Source organism: Stegostoma tigrinum, chromosome 1, assembly GCF_030684315.1.
Source record: "Stegostoma tigrinum isolate sSteTig4 chromosome 1, sSteTig4.hap1, whole genome shotgun sequence".
NCBI lineage: Eukaryota > Metazoa > Chordata > Chondrichthyes > Orectolobiformes > Stegostomatidae > Stegostoma > Stegostoma tigrinum.
In genome coordinates, this window is record NC_081354.1 from 76504796 (window position 1) to 76522755 (window position 17960).

The 17960-nt window shown below is 41.0% G+C and overlaps 1 protein-coding gene across 2 annotated transcripts in view; it reads right to left on the minus strand.

The window, feature by feature from the left end:
• Window positions 1-17960, minus strand: part of LOC125454639 (coiled-coil domain-containing protein 158-like) — a 188475-nt gene that overhangs the window by 59809 nt on the left and 110706 nt on the right. For both annotated transcript variants that reach the window (XM_048535619.2, XM_059646391.1), the window contains exons 13-15: window positions 12435-12624; window positions 6630-6782; window positions 5153-5265 (exon numbers count right to left, since the gene is read on the minus strand). In XM_048535619.2, coding sequence (XP_048391576.2) covers window positions 5153-5265; window positions 6630-6782; window positions 12435-12624 — 456 coding nt within the window. The remainder of the gene's footprint in view (window positions 1-5152; window positions 5266-6629; window positions 6783-12434; window positions 12625-17960) is intronic.

Here is a 17960-nt window from a genome sequence, read left to right on the forward strand (position 1 = left end):
GCCACATTTGGAGTACGGTGTACAGTTCTGGTCGCCACATTACCAAAAGGAAGTGGATGCTTTGGAGAGGGTGCAGAGGAGGTTCACCAGGATGTTGCCTGGTATGGAGGGTGCTAGCTATGAAGAGAGGTTGAGTAGATTAGGATTATTTTCATTAGAAAGACGGAGATTGAGGGGGAACCTGATTGAGGTCTACAAAATCATGAGGGATATAGACAGGGTGGATAGCAAAAAGCTTTCTCCCCCCCGAGTGGAGGACTCAGTTACTAGGGGTCATGAGTTCAAAGTGAGAGGAGGAAAGTTTAAGGGAGATATGCATGGAAAGTTCTTTACACAGAGGGTGGTGGCTGCCTGGAATGCATTGCCAGTGAAGGTCTTAAACGCAGACACGTTAGTGTCTTTTAAGATATATTTGGACAGGTACATGGATGGGCGGGGATCAAATGGACACAGGCCATTAGAAAATAGATGACAGGTTAGACAGAGGATCTTGATCGGCGCAGGCTTGGAGGGCCAAAGGGCCTGTTCTTGTGCTGTAATTTTCTTTGTTCTTTGTTCATCCACAGGTGCCTACTAGATAGGGAACGCCAAGAGGACACAGTAAGCCCCAAAACACTGGCCATACTACCCTATATCAGGAGCATATCAGAACTGGCAATGAGCCTCCTACGATCACAAGGAATCATGGTAGGATATGAACCCACAGCCACAATATGACAAACACTCGCATAATTTCATAAGTTCAGGAAACCAAGAAGTGGAAACAATTTGGGTAGAAATGAGAAATGATAAAGGCAAGAAGTCACTTGTCGGTGCCATTTACAGGCCCCCTAACAGTAACCACATTGTAGGGCCAATAATTAAGTAAGAAACAATAGATTGTCAGAAAAGCTCAGCGATAATCATGGAAGATTTCATCTACATTTCAACTGTAAAAGTCAGGCAGGGAAAAAAATTTAGATGAGGATTTCATTGAATGTTTTCTGGAAAGTTTCTTAGAGCAGCATATTCTGGAACTGACCAGAGAGCAAACTTTACCTGGTATTATGCAATAAGATAAGATTTTAAAAATAATGATCCCATAGCAAAGGTGCCCAGTAACAGCGACCACAATATGATTAAAATTTATATTTAGTTTGAGGCAGAGAGGCCTGAGACATTTTCTTAAAATTTAAAGAATAACATGAGAACAGAGCTGGCTAAAGTGAATTGGCAAATTAAGTTAAAGGATCGGTCTATATGGATGCAGTGGCAGACACTTAAAGAGATGTTTCAGAATGTGTAGAATAGATACATTCCAACGAGAATGCGTGGAATGAACTGTCAGATAAAGTGGTGGATGCAGGCACAGTTACAACATTTAAAAGACATTTTTAAATAAGAAAGGTTTGGAGGAACATGGGCCAAGCACAGGCTAGTTGGACTAGTTTAGTTTGGGAACATGGTCGGCGTGGACCTATTGGACTGAAGGGTCTGATTCCGTGCTGTGTGACTCTATGGCTCTATAACGAAAATTCTAAAGAAAGGACACATCATCAATGGACAACTAAAAAGTTTAAAGGAAGTATCAAGAGAGAAGTTAAAGCATGGATTCGTGGCTTGTACTAAAATTGGGTGTGAACATATAAAACAGTAAAGATTGATCAAAAAGTTAATAAACAGATAAACCTAGAGTACGAGAGAACACCAGCAAAAATATAAAACACTTGATATGAGTTTCTATGAATACTGAAACATGTAAACAGTTAACAAAGTGAGCACTGGTCCTATAAAAGTTGAGAATGGAGAACTAACAATAGAAGCTAAGGAAATAACAGCTGAATTGAACAGGTATTTTGTATCAGTCTAAATGAAAGAGAATTAAAGTAAGCAGTGTTATATCAGGAAACAGAAGTAAGGGAGGAACTCAGGAAAATGGCAATCCCGAGAGAAGTGGTACTGAGTAAATTGTTGGACCTTCAGGCTGACATGGGCCTAGGTCCTGACAGACTTCATCCCAGAGTCTTAAAAGTAGTGACTAGTGAGAGCATCTGCAGTTCTTATTATCTCTGAGATAATTGACATATTGGTTTTAATTTTCCAAAACTCCCCTGATTTGGGGGTGGTCTCATTGGACACAAAGATAGCAATACTTTCATTCAAAAAGGGAGACAGAAAGGAAAATACAGCCCAGTTAGCTCAATAATTAGCACAGGGAAAAAGTTCAAAGTAATCAGGCAGAGTCAACAAGATTTGTGAAAGAGAAATCTATTGGAGTTTGGCCAATCTAATGGAATTATTTGAAGACGTAACATACACTGCAGATAAAGGGGAACTAGTGGATGCATTGTACTTGATTTCCATAAGGCTTTTGATACATTGCCACAACAAAGCTCATTTAGGAAAATAAAGGCTTTTGGTATATGGGCAACATACTGGCTGACAGGAAAGCAAAGAGTAGGCTTAAATCTCTTTTTCAAGTTGGAAATATGTAATAAGTGGCATGCCATAGGGATTGGCACAGGGGCTTTAACTGCTTACAAGTTATTGAAATTATTTAGATGAAGGGACAGAAGTTATGGTTACCAAAATTGCTGTTGAAGACAAATAGGTAGGGAAGTAATTTGTGAAGATATAGGAAAGTTACAAAAATATACAGATAGATCAAGTGAGTGGGCAAATATGTGGCAAATGGTATTTTACATGGGAAAATATGAAATTGTCCAATGTGGCAGGAAGAATAATAAAGAAACTTATTATGTAAATGGTGACAGATTGCAGACCTTTGAGATGCAGAGGGAACTGGATGCCCTGATGCATGATTTGCAAAGGATTACCTTGCAGGTACAGCAAGTAATTAGAAATTCTAACGAAATGTTATCACTCTAGTGGGGAACTGAATACACAAGTAGGGAGGCAATGCTTCAGTCATATAGGGCACTGGTGAGGCTACAATTGAAGTAGTCTGCACAACATTGATCATTTTATTTGAGGACGGATGTAAAAGCATTGGAGGCAGTTCAAAAAAGGTTTACTACACTAATACCTGGAACTGGAGATTGTTCTACAAGGCAGCACAGTGGTTAGTTAGCACTGCTACCTCACAGCGCCAGGGACGTGGGTTCAATTCCAACCTCGGGCAACTGTTCGTGTGGAGTTTGCGCATTCTCCCCGTGCCTGCGTGAGTTTCCTCCAGGTGCTCCGGTTTCCTCTCAATGTACAAAGACGTGCAGGCTGGTGGATTGGTCAAGTTAAATTGCTGAGGGCTCCAATAGGCTAAACTGATGTGTAGGTTAGGCGCATTAGCAATGGGAAACATAGGGTTATAGAGATAGGGAAGGGGGATGGGTCTGAGTGGGATTCTTTTCAGAGGGTCAGTATGAACTTGTTTGGCTGAATGGCCTGTTTCCATACTGTAGGGATTTTATGAAAGATTGGGTAAGCTAGCCTTGTATCTAGTGGAATTTAGAAGAGGTGGAGATTTAATTGAAGAACGAAAGGCTCTGAGGAGTCCTGACAAGGTAAATGTAGGGAATATACTTTCTTTTTTGGGAGATTCTAGAACTAGGGTTCACGTTGCCCATGTAAAATGGGAATAAGGCAATTTATTTTATTTTAAATGGTCATGAATATTTGGAACCCTCTTCCTGAAAAGTGTGGCGGAAGTACAGTTCTTAAGTATTTTTCAGGCAGAGGTGGATATGTTCTTATTAAGCAAGGGGGTGAGAGATTATCAGGGGAGAAAGAAATGTGGTTTTGAGATTTTACAATCAGATCTGGCATGATCTTATTAAATGATGAAGCAGATTTGAGGGGCTAAATGGCTTACTCGTGCTCCAAATTCGTATGGTTGTAAGGTAACAAATGAAAAATAAAGTGAATAAGATATAGGGGAGAACAAACAATATGTAAATAAACTGTGGTTGCTTTCACAGGTTCCAAAAATGTTACTCTATGGAGCTTGACTCCTTAGCAATGTTTCAAATGTGCATTAGAATGAAGGACAGAATGGAAGTTACAAATAAGACAGTATGTCAATAATAAAGAAAATACACAGAGTTGTAGGTCCAAACACAAACTGGGATTTCTTCAACTCCTGCAAGTTCAAAAATCTGAATTCTGCTCTGGGCTTTTTCTCAAAATGAAATATCATAAGTTGATCTACATCTCTGTTTCCTTCCACCTATCCATCAACCATTTGAAGAATTTTGTTACATGTTCAGAAAGCCATCATCCTTCCAGTAGATGAAGAGGTGCTACATTTCTTGGCTTCAGCCAAGAACTTGTTTGAGGACTTCAGCTTCAGCCATGCAATGAGTCAGGAGTATTTGAGGGCCTGTAAGGATCAGAAACAGAAATTGCTGGAAAAATTGCAGATCTGGCAGCATTTGTGGAGAGAAATCAGAGTTAACATTTCAGGTTGAGTGACCCAACATGTTAACCTCTGATTTCCCTCCACAGACGCTGCCAAACCTTCTAAGCTTTTCCAGGAATTTATGTTTTTGTTTCTGATTTACAGCATCTGCAGTTTTCACTGTGAGAATCAGTGTTGAGGGCTCCAATAGGCTGAAGCTTATAGCAAGCTTTTCATTCGTGGAAATCTTGAGAAATTAGCCACAACGTATGGGTGTGTTACCCAAAGAATACATGATGTTCAATGTAAGTCTGAAATTCAGAATACCGCATCAACTGGAACTGAAGCAATTCCACGATAGATCACTCTGCTTGAAGCTGGAGTCAATTTAAGTAACATACTAGAAAAAACAAGCATTGGTGACTATGGACAATGGAACTTAACAAGTAAAATTTTAAAATTGGCTACAAGTCTGTAGAAAATTATAATAATTACTTCACTTATAACACTAAATTGGCATGGATATATTTTTGTTCTGTTTGCACAATGAAAGCCATCAAAAAATGCCAACATTTGATAGTAGACAAACTAGAGTGTAGTTTGAAACAAAATCTCCAGCTAAAAGAGATTAGGGGAATTAGGAAGCATAAGGTAATGATGACTCAATACAGTACAAAGTACTAAAAGAAAAATGTATGTTGGAGTGTGTTCCCCACCATCATTGGATGAAGAGATATCATTATTAATTAGGTGATCAATGAAATAAATTGTTTCTAATCAACAGTTTGAGTAAGATAAAAAAAATGAAGTACTGCATACCCTTTCAGAATTCTGTAAGGCTTCTTCTAGATACTGGATCTTGCTCTGAAGTGCGTCTATCTGTCCACGCTTCGCTGTGATCTGCTTTTGCATTCCTACAGCAACTTTCATCGCTGTAGGGCACAGAATTTAACATTTAAAATTGCATTAGGGCAATACATCAATAACAAGGCAGCAAAGGTATAACTATAAAGCCATAAATTCCTCTGGTAAACAAACAAATACGGCAGAAGAGTAGAGGTAACAAGGTGCTGGGGTGGATGAACACAGCAGGCCAAGCAGCATCAGAGGAGCAGGAAGGCTGACATTCCAAGAAGGGTCTAGGCCCAAAACGTCAGCATTCCTGGTCCTCTGACGCTGCTTGGCCTGCTGTGTTCATCCACCTCCGCACCTTGTTATCTCTTATGGCAGAAGAGTAGAGGTGTACCAACAAAGTTTCACTGGTGTTCAATAGAATGCTTTTCTACAGATTCTTCAAAGTATAACAGAAATCAATTCCTTGCCATATCTTCTGTGTAAAATTATGGGACTTTCTTAGTGTAAATGAGCCTTTTCAATCATGTCTTTTAGGGTGACTGCTATTTTCCACCAACGTTATTGCGACAATTACATTTAAAAAACCTTACTCTATTCATAAAAATTTAGAAGCATAAAATATCAAAATTAAAAATTTGAAATGAAATTAGAAAACACTAGAAACAAGAGATCATATCAAGCAATGTCTGGCTGCGACCTGTCATCTGAAGCCTTCTAGGTGCAAACTGACCATTATGAATTCCAGAATTTTCTGTAATTCACTGTTCCCACTGAGCTTTTCCTCTCAGAGATACATAAAGGTTTGTAATTATATCTCTGTAGTGCTGTATATTGCATGAGCATTAAAATTTAAAGGGATGTGGAACACTTGATGAATATGGTCAGAGTAATGCCACATGTCTCTTGCTACTGTGAATTTCACAAAGACAAAACTACTAAAAAGTTTTTTCAAGATGTCTCTGGTAATTTTGCTTATTTGATTAACTAATTGCCTGAAGGAAAATTACTTTAATATACGTGATCTTCAACAGTCAAAAGGTCAAATGTTTAATCATGTCTAAATTGACTATTCCTGAAAATCCCTGTTGAAGTTTTCATTTTTGCAAGCATTGGGGCAGAATGAATTCAATGGCAATGCCATGACAAATCAAAATCACCTTATAAACCAATCAGCAGCCTTTTCTCATGCATAATAACTTGTTGTGGCTTGTGAAATTTGACATTCTTGCATCTGTCTTAATGAGTGCAAAAGCTTTGATAAGCATGTCTCTGCTGACAGCAATACTGAAGTTCTGTACTATCACGTGACCATTCATACAGAATTTTTAAAATCCAGTACAGACACACTATACAATTAAAAGTAAATTTCAGGGAAAATAGGCATAGGACAAAGCAGCTTGCATATACAATAGTCTGGTAAATACAGACTGAAAATAAGTACCGTGGGTATCTGCTCCTTCGAGTATTTTCATCGCCTCCCTGGTTTGCTCAAGATCATTTTGGGTTGATTTCAGCTGAGTTTTAAGTTTGTTTGTAGCCCAATCATATTCTTCAGTTTTGCATGTGTACGTCCTCTGCAAATTTTCATACTCCTCTATGATCAACAAGTAAAGAGCTAAACCATAATCTCAGGCAAATGGATAAAATAACAACACTAAGAATTCAAACATAATTATTTAACATATCTAACATTTATACAAGCACAGAATCAAAACGTCTTAAAACAATAACAGATCATTTGGCCTAGCTGGTACATTTTTCATATTTCTCTCCTGATGCCACCTGCTTCAAGTATCTTTCACTATTTTTCCTATAAACAAACTGATTACCTTCTCAGACAATCTATGGATAGTGCATTTTCAGTGGCTTGTTGTAGAAAATTCTATATTTCCAATTAGTCTCTGTGGAAATATGATTTCTCTAATCTCTGCCTTTTTAAAAAAATTATTTCAAATTATGCCAACTGCCAAGCAGTGGAAGCAGTCAATCACTAGCATAATTCTGTTATCTTTCCTATGGTGTAAAAAAAACCAACTCAATTATCTCACCTATGCTCTACATTTCCTGTTGTTCTATATCATTCCTTCAGCAAGACATCTCAGAAATGGGATTCAACGATCACCGTAGATCTTGTGAAAGTTCAACAATAATGCCTTGGGCAGACCTTGTCAGATGGTGTTTTTTCACATGCCACCACCTAAAGAGTTGGTGAGGGAACGCATCCCAGCAGATACCAGCTGCCAATTCCTGACATGAAAGTTAGAGCTGCTACCCAGTGGCTGCAGCTCTCTGGTAACTTCACTGGGCGCTCACCTTGGGCAGCAATCCCCAACATTTTAGGGCACATTCCATGGGGAGTGATTCCTTACATCATCCACCCACATAGGCTACACCAGCAAAACATGAACCTCACCACGTCACTATACATCTCCAACACTATACACCTTCCAGCTGTTTTGTATGCAGAGACAGGCACTATTTCATGAATCAGAACAGAGTGCATCTCAGTCTCTTCACACTCTCTTAGCATTCATTTACTTTATGCTCACTTGGACCACCACAGAATCTCTGCCTTGCCTTGCCATTTTGCTTTCATTTGGAATTTGCAGGTTCACAGCAGTTCTGTCTTGCCATGCTTTTTATCACAGACACAGATCCAGGCAGCTTTTCCTGTTTCCCAGCAATGATCCAATTTTATCTACAACACCCACAATCTCCTACTGAATGTGTGACACATGGTTTGTGCAGCATATCTCTAAATCATGTCTATTATGTAACAAGTTCAATGTAGAGGCATCTCAGTGCCCTGTTTGTCAGGGGCTTCCACTCCCCAATATTTGCAAGCCAATGGTTAAATTTCGTTTTTGCGTGCTGTAACCAGTAACTGATCATATCACTGAGGGGCTGCTTCATTTCTGATTTTCCTTACATATGCTCAGTGGAACAGTCAACGACGGATCTTTCATTAAATAATAATTTCCACTCAGTAATCTGTGTTTTCCTCTAGAAGCTGTAACTTCAATATTCATAATTTTCCTTGCGGTAAAGCACTTATTTACCATCTCACCATCCCTTTATTCTCTACAAATTCGTCTATTTCATCTCGTTGTGGTCCTAATCCTAGTTATTACTACAAGTATCTCCATAGAAAACCTTTTCATTACACATTTTAGGAGGGTGCTTTCTCTCATACTTTCCTTAATTTCTATAATTTCTATAATTTCATTTTATGGCTTTCCTTTATTCCTTATTGCCTTAGCTTTAGATTTTATTCATTGCCTTGAGGGCAATAAATCACCTCCTTAGTATCAAATTTGCTCGAAAATCCCTATTTATTCATAGCGTTTACTTAATTTTATATATTTTTTAATTTCCTGTTCATGTTTCCTGCTCCTGTTCTCTTGGTTTGTTCACATTTTATCCCATCCATCTAACCTGGAGAAAGCTCCTTTTTAAAATCTCATCATACTATGTTTCTTTATTCCAGTCCTTTTCTTCAGTCAATCCTAACTGCACTGTAGTTATTATTTCCTAAACTTTTCCCCATTTGCTTGGTTAATCAAGAAATACAAGCTTCTTTGGGGCAGCAGGAGGTGAGGAAATAGATGCATACACATGGCAATGGAAGTTCTCCCTTCTGGTTGCAAACATTTTTCTCATTTCAAGATATATTTTTGGGTAATAAAAATCCTCTGAAATTGTTAGAGTGTTAATAAATATTTAACTAAATCACCTAAGGGCTTCATTCTTAATTTGCTTTCCATTAATTAGCAGTCTACAATATGCTATCAAATTAGTCCTCAGCTCAGTCTGAAAGCAGTTGACTTGTGCTAAGTATCTATTTAGATATTTGCAAGCTGCAGTGCATTGGTAGAAGCTGTAATCAATGCAGTTACCCCATCTCTCTTACCATTCTTTAAAGCTTTATATCAGAAATATTTAACAAACAGTTCTCAATATGCTCTAATCCTAATGATGATTCAGATGGAGAATAATGACATGATAAAAGTAAATAAAGTACCATAATTTTACAATGTGTGACTCTTGCTCCATAATTCTGGTTCTTACACTCACTACATGGGCACCTGTACAATTTAGTTTGAACTGCTTTGGATTCACAATTTTTCTTTATATTACCATCCGGATTTTTCACTTGGTGTGTTAATCTGCTTAAAATCTTTTAATGGCTCTACCTCATTCTCTACACCACAAATTTCCTTTCCGTTCCAAGGTCCCGATTCTTCCCACATATCTTCTTTCTTGTATTTCCTTCCCTACTCAGTTCTCTCACCCAAACTCCAGTTCATTTCAGTGCAAGAATCTTGGTATCAGCTCTACTCAAATGTACACTATCTTAAATAACTTAGTCTCTCGAACAGTCCAAGCAGATTGGAAATCAGCAATATAACTCTCCTATTTATGAAAAGATAGCCAGTGAAAACAGAGATTTAAAGGCTAGTCTGTAACCAGTACAGACACCAGAATTTGCTGGAATTAAAGAAGTCTTAACAATGCATTTAAAATGCAAATATGATCAAAGTCAATAGTGTTTTGTGAAAAGGGGATTTCATGTTTGACATTAGAGCTTTGTGAGGATGTAATCTATAGGATAGGTAAAGGAAACCAAGTCTACATCCAAAAGGAATAATGGCATACAGATGGTTAACACAAGATGAGAGCTCATGATGTTGAGGATAAGTGATATACCAGCATGATACAGAATTGGTTAAAAAAAACACAAAGAAAGGGACAAATGGTGGATTTTAAAGTTAGTAGGCTGAGACTAATGAGGTGCCATAAGGATCAGTTTTGGGCCTCATCTATTCAAAACTGTTATTAGAGACAATGAATAATCTATGCACTAATAATACAAAGCTAGGTGAGAATGTAAGCTGTGAAATGAATAGTAAGAGGCCACAGAAAGATATAGGTTGATTAAATAAGTGAGCAAGAAGGAGAAGATAAAGTAAAATCTGGGGAAATTAGAGGTTAAACACTTGGATAAAAGAAATAGAAAAACGCATTTTTAAAAAGGTATGAAACATATTGAAGGAACAATATACTTGCATTTTAGTACAGTGATAGTTCACTAGATTGATTTTTGGGGTGACAGGTTTGTCCTATGAGTAAAGGCTGAGCAAATTGGGCCTGTGCACTCTGCAGTTTCAGGTGATTTCATTGAAACATTCAAGATGAAGGAATTGCTCTGTTGATCTGAGGGGGACAATTTGATATTATAGACAGCAAGGGGTTGTTTCCTTTGCTGGGAAACCTACAACACCAACATCCAATCTCAGAAAAAGATGAGAAAGAAGGTGAGAATGAGCTCAGCCAGACAGAGGGGGTCGCGGTGGTGGGTATGGTTCAGGCTTTTTTTCCAGGAAGAAACAGAGAGCCCTGAGACCATCCTGCTGGGGAAAGAACATGTAAAGGGACTGCATGTCCCTGTTAAAGATGAGGCAGCTGGAGCCCACAAACTGGAAATTCTGAAATTGACTTAAAACACCAGAGGAATCGCAGATATATGTGGAAACAGACCAGACAAGGGAGAAAAAAATCAGGTGAGGTAGGATGAGATGAATTCTATGGGGCAGGATCAGTCCTGTTTGTAGATTCTGGAAAGTGAGCTATGCAGGGTTGTGGGTCTATCAGCTTGGAGGCAATGGTGGGGGGGGGGGGGGGGGGGGGGGGTGGTAGAGATCACCAGGTGAGCAAATCTAATATAGCCTACTTCTGGTTGGTTCCAAAATGTGCCATGCCAAGAAACTATCTCAAAAACAGACTAAGAATTCCTCATCCATGACACTACTGACAATCTGAGTTTTTTCAATTTATATGTAGATTAAACTGATCGTTGGTGCCCCTTTATCCTGAGCTCCCAATATTTCTTCATGTATGCTTGGTTTCACATTGTGGTCACTGATAATGGGCCTTTAGACCACTCTCATGAGTGACATCTTTCCCCTACATTTCCTCATCTCCAGCTAAATAATTCAGTATCTGATCTCTAACTATTGCACAAATGCCATCCTTGATCAACAGAGCAATTCCTTCATCTTTATCTGGTTTCTATTTTTTTAAAATGTCACACCGGCCTCAATATTCACTCCTTGTCATCCTGAAGCCAATTCCCTGAAATGGCTATCAGATAGAATTTATTTACTTCATTGTGCACGATTGATTTTTTTACCATGTGATGAATGCTACATGTATTCAAACATAGAGCCTCTTCTTTAGTGTTTTTATTATCTTCATAAAACCTACTCTTGGCCTGCTGTACTGCTAGCTTATTTTTCTCTGTTGCATCTTGTAATTTTCTGGGCTTCTTCATTTCTCACATAACTATTTTTCTCTCTGAGCTTTTCTCCATTTTTCTCTTCATCATTTTTCACAGTGGAACACAGTTGACCCTAGTATTTCATCTAACACTTCCTGCACTTCCCTAGGTGATTATTAAAAAGCGTAATTCATGACACTTGGGAATTGTTGGCAGGTCAGCATTTATTGTCCATCCCTAGTTGACTATCAAAAGGTGTTGATCAGCTGCCTTTCAGAACTGTTGTAGCCTACTTGGTGTCAGTGAATCCACAATGCTACTAAGGAGGGAGCTCTAGGGATTTGACCCGGTGATGCATAAATCATTTCTAATATCCATCACTGCAAGATTTGGACAACAGCAACTCCTACCACTTAACCTTTTGAAAGTTCTACCTTCCTTTTGCAATACATTATGAAATTCTTAAGGAGGAGTTCTTATCACTTTAAAAATATGATTGAATTCCGTTGTGTTAATTCTCCAACACTTTTATTTTGACAAGTATACAACAGTTAACACAACATCCAATTATGCAGGGATAGTAGGAACTGCTGATGCTGGAATCTGAGAATACAAGGTGTAGAGCTGGATGAACACAGCAGGCCAGGCAGCATCAGAGGAGCAAAAGAAGGGTCTAGGCCCGAAACATCAGGTTTCTTGCTCCTCTGATGCTGCCTGGCCTGCTGTGTTCATCCAGCTCTACACCTTGTTATCCAATGATGCATTTTCTGTTCCACTGGTAGCAATTAGCTAGCATGATCAAATAACTCACCAACAGAACTATTTTGCAAATAAATATTGAGGCTTCACATTAAATTAACATAGAGTTTTGTTTACAGGGTTGGGAAGGTGAACAGTTCATAATAATACTGGGAAAACAGAAAGAGCACAATCAACACCCCAAAACTTTGTTGGCAGACTATCTCATACCTTTCAGTTCAGCCATTTGACTCTGGATAACATTTAATTCATTTGCAAGCACTTCCTTTTCCTGTAACAAGTCTCTCAATTCAGACATTTGCTGAGTTGCAGAATTTACCAATTTAATTTTCTCCTTTTCCACCTCAGAGAGATGTGCCTTTAGTTCTTGCATCTGAGTATCTTTGTGTTCCAATTCAATCTAACAGAAAACAATGTTATTAGCACCAGATTCAATTATTACAAGGTGACAAATCATAAAAGTGCAAATGTATAAACAGATTTGTACCTATAGTCCACTACAGTAAAAACAGCACATCAGCATTTATACCATACCTCCAATAACTGACTGCTTTTATCAACCTTGCTTGTGAGCTAATCACAGCAGTTCCTGCAATTGACTCAAATGCTGATTTCTTTCATCCAATCACTCAGAAGCAAATTGTTGTAATAATAACTGTTTCACTAACGTTACAATTTTAGTGGTCTGCACAGGGTTGTCTCAGAACAGGTGCATCAGAATCAGAATGCAAAGATTTAGTGGAAATGGAAACCCCTGTTAAGCAGTGGAGGGTATGTGCAGCTGAACTAAAATTTAAGTTAACTTTTTGCATCTGACTTGGAACTTTAAATACTCTAGTTCTTCCAAGTCTTTTGCAACATGCTTGCTGCTGTATTACCTCTGACTCTTTCCACTGCCCCCACCACTGTCACTAGCCATTGCCCAGTTACCTTCTCCACTGCTTCACTTGATGATCCCTACCCTGGATTTTGCCCTGGTGCTCTGTCCACACTTTTTGCCTCCCAACTCCCTCCACCATTTTGCAACCTAACTAAATTTCTGCAAGAGATGAAAATATTCTCTCACAACTTCTCATTATCTCTAAATTTAACTTCCAGCTCTGCTAATTGACTGTAATGACTTTCTACTTGATCCTCCCTCAGCTGATCTGTTCAATTTCCAATTGTGACAGCAAGTTCAATTTTTTTTTCCTCTCCTTTTCATTTTCTCCCCAGCTTTATCTATTCCTCTCCATATTTTTATTTCAATAATTGCATATTTGATACCATCCCCATTTATTTCTAAACAATTCAAACTTCACTTGTGGGATGTGGGCATTTATTGTCCATTCCTGGTTGCCCTTGAAAAGTTGGTGATGAGCTGCCTTCTTAAACTGCTTCAATCCACTTGCTGTAGGTTGACGTCAAGTGCCCTTAGGTAGGGGATTCCAGGATTTTGACCCAGTGACAGTGAAGAAATGGCAAATATGTCCTAGTCAAATTGGTGAGTGCCTTGGAGGGGAATTGCAGAGGGTGATATTCCCATGTATCTGTTGCCGTTATCCTTCTAGATAGCAGTGGTCGTTAGTCTGAAATGTGTTGTCTAAGGTTCTGTGGAGGGAGTGGATGCTTGTGGTTGTGGTGCCAATCAAGCCGGCTGTTTTGCACTGGATGGTTGCAGGCTTCTTGAGTGTAGAGGTTGCAGCATCAATTCAGGCATGTGGGGAGTATTCCATCACACTCCTGACTTGTGTTTGTAAGTAGTGGAAAGGATTTGGGGAGTTCGGAGAGGAGGTATTTGTCAAAGTGTTTATGTGATGAGTTCAGTTGAATCTCTGGTCAATGGTAACCCCAAGGATGTAGATATTGGGGGATCCAGTGATGGTAACACTCCTGAATGTCAAGTAGGACTAGCTAGATTGTCTCCTATTGCAGAAGGCCATTGTCTGGTATTTGTGTGGTGTGAACGTTGCTTGCCATTTATAGTGCAAAACTTGTTACTATCCAGATCTTGTTGCATTTGAACATGGAGTACTTCAGTATCTGAGAAGTCGCCAATGGTGTGAACATTTTGCTAACATCGGTGAACATCACCACATCTGAGCTCATGAAGGACAGATGGTCATTGATGAAGCTGCTTAAGATGGTTCGACCTACAACACTACCCTGAGGAGCTCCTGTACAGATGTCCTGGAACCAAGATGACTGACCTCCAACAACCATAACAACCTTCCAATGTGCCAGGTATAACTCCAACCAGAGGAGTATTTGTCCCTGAAACCCATTGATGCCACACTCTGTCAAATGCAGCTTTGATGTCAAGGGTTGTCACTCTCACTGCATCTCTGGAATTCAGCTCTTTTGTCTGTATTTGAACCAAGGCTGTAATGAGGTCAGGAGCTGATGGCCCTGGCAGAACCCAAACTGGGCATCACTGAGCAGATTATTGTTGAGCAGGTGCTGCTTGATAGCACTGTTGATGATACTTCCATCACTTTACTGCTGATAGAGAATAGACTGATGGGGTGGTAATTGGCCAGGTTGGATTTGTCCTATTTTTTTGTGACCAGGACATACCTGGGCAGTTTTCCACATTGTTAAGTGGATGCCAGTGGTGTAACTGTACTTGAAGAACTTGGCTATGGGAGTTCTGCAGTACACGTCTTCAGTACTATTGCTGGAATGTTATCAGGCCCCAGAGCCTTTGCAGTATCCAGTGCCTCCAATCATTTCTCGATCTCACGCGGAGTGAATAACATTGGTTAAAGACTGTTATTTGTAACTTATCTTTATTGAATCAATTTTTTGCACTTAATAATTCTAAAGGGCAAAATTTACCTCATTTATTGGTACAATGTTCCCAGGCACTTGCCAGCTGTCTTTAGATCCACCATATAACTGTATATTTTCCTCAAGGTTGCTGTTTCAGCTTCCATGCAATTTCCCTTCTAGTCCATGACTGACTCAACAATCACCTGGCTATGCTGTTACAATTTGTACTTTGGGATCTGGCTTATTTTATCTCATCTATTCTCAAATTTTCTCTCTCTGCCTTTCTTATTTCTTTTTTCAGTTCTGTCTTGTTTGCAGGCAGCTTGAGAACTATGAACCTGCCATTTTCTAAATTTCTGTTTCCTGTTTAATTTTAATCTTCATATCTTCATTCATCCATTAATTTCCTGTTTTGGATGTTCTTTTTCTCCCCACTGTATTGCGAGAATGTGTCTAATCTCTACCCAAAGAATCTCCTAGTTTGCAGCTTTCTTTTGCTCATTGCTATTTTACCTGCCAATCTTTGATAACAAACTACTTGGGCCAAATCTGTTTTCGACTTAGAAATCTATCCCTCCTTCAGCTCAGTATTTTTGTAATTCAAGTTTCGTTGTCCATTTCTATAACTACCCAAAAGCCAATGACACTAAGATCACTATTTCCCAACTATTCTCCCACTGAAATATATCCTTTTTCATTACCAAACCTAGGTCTAGATTTACTTCCTTGATAATGGGAACTGCAGACGCGGTCAAGGGCGTTCTCGACCACTGTGGGGGGGAAGTTGCGGTCCTTGAAGAACTTGGACATCCCACCCACAGCCTCCCACCTCATTGTTCCCCAACCCCGCAAGGCCCGTTTTTATCTCCTTCCCAAAATCCACAAACCTGCCTGCCCTGGTCGACCCATTGTCTCAGCCTGTTCCTGCCCCACCCAACTCATCTCCATCTATCTGGACTCCATTTTCTCCCCTTTGGTCCAGGAACTCCCTACCTACGTCTGTGACACCACCCATGCCCTCCACCTCCTCCAGGACTTCCTATTCCCTGGCCCCCAACACCTCATTTTCACCATGGACGTCCAGTCCCTATACACCTGTATTCCGCATGCAGATGGCCCCAAGGCCCTCCGCTTCTTCCTGTCCCGCAGGCCCGACCAGTCCCCCTCCACCGACACCCTCATCCGCCTAGACGAACCCATCCTCACCCTCAACAACTTCTCTTTCGATTCCGCCCACTTCCTACAGACAAAGGGGGTGGCCATGGGCACCCGCGTGGGTCCCAGCTATGCCTGCCTCTTTGTAGGTTACGTGGAACAGTCCCTCTTCCACACCTACACAGGCCTCAAACCCCACCTCTTCCTCCGTTACATTGATGACAGTATCAGCACCGCATCTTGCTCCCCAGAGGAGCTCGAACAGTTCATCCACTTCACCAACACCTTCCACCCCAGCCTTGAGTTCACCTGGGCCATCTCCAGCACATCCCTCACCTTCCTGGACCTCTCAGTCTCCATCTCAGGCAACCAGCTTGAAACTTTCAAGCCCACCGACTCCCACAGCTACCTAGAATACACCTCCTCCCACCCACACTCCTGCAAAAATTCCATCCCCTATTCCCAATTTCTCCGCCTCCGCCGCATCTGCTCCCACGATGAGGCATTCCACTCCCGCACATCCCAGATGTCCAAGTTCTTCAAGGACCGCAACGTTCCCCCCAGTGGTCGAGAACGCCCTTGACCGCGTCTCCTGCATTTCCCGCAACACATCCCTCATACACCGCCCCCGTCACAACCGCCCAAAGAGGATCCCCCTCGTTCTCACACACCACCCCACCAACCTCCGGATACGACACATCATCCTCCGACACTTCCGCCATCTACAATCCGACCCCACCACCCAAGACATTTTTCCATCCCCACCCTTGTCTGCTTTCCGGAGAGACCACTCTCTCCGTGACTCCCTTGTTCGCTCCACACAGCCCTCCAACCCCACCACACCCGGCACCTTCCCCTGCAACCGCAGGAAATGCTACACTTGCCCCCACACCGCCTCCCTCACCCCTATCCCAGGCCCCAAGATGACTTTCCATATTAAGCAGAGTTTCACCTGCACATCTGCCAATGTGGTATACTGCATCCATTGTACACGGTGTGGCTTCCTCTACATTGGGGAAACCAAGCGGAGGCTTGGGGACTGCTTTGCAGAACACCTCCGCTCGGTTCGCAATAAACAACTGCACCTCCCAGTCGCAAACCATTTCCACTCCCCCTCCCATTCTTTAGATGACATGTCCATCATGGGCCTCCTGCAGTGCCACAATGATGCCACCCGAAGGTTGCAGGAACAGCAACTCATATTCCGCTTGGGAACCCTGCAGCCCAATGGTATCAATGTGGACTTCACCAGCTTCAAAATCTCCCCTTCCCCCACCGCATCCCAATACCAGCCCAGTTCGTCCCCTCCCCCCACTGCACCATACAACCAGCCCAGCTCTTCCCCTCCACCCACTGCATCCCAAAACCAGTCCAACCTGTCTCTGCCTCCCTAACCTGTTCTTCCTCTCACCCATCCCTTCCTCCCACCCCAAGCCGCACCTCCGTCTCCTACCTACTAACCTCATCCCACCTCCTTGACCTGTCCGTCTTCCCTGGACTGACCTATCCCCTCCCTACCTCCCCACCTGTACTCTCCTCTCCACCTATCTTCTTTTCTCTCCATCTTTGGTCCGCCTCCCCCTCTCTCCCTATTTATTCCAGAACCCTCACCCCATCCCCCTCTCTGATGAAGGGTCCAGGCCCGAAACGTCAGCTTTTGTGCTCCTGAGATGCTGCTTGGCCTGCTGTGTTCATCCAGCCTCACAGATTTACTTTCTTCCTTGCTGGGCTGGGAAGATACTTCTTCAGAAAATTCTCCTGTATTCCATGTACATTTCAAAAATTCCTCAACCTCTTGCTTTAATACATTATTACTATCCCAGTCTACAT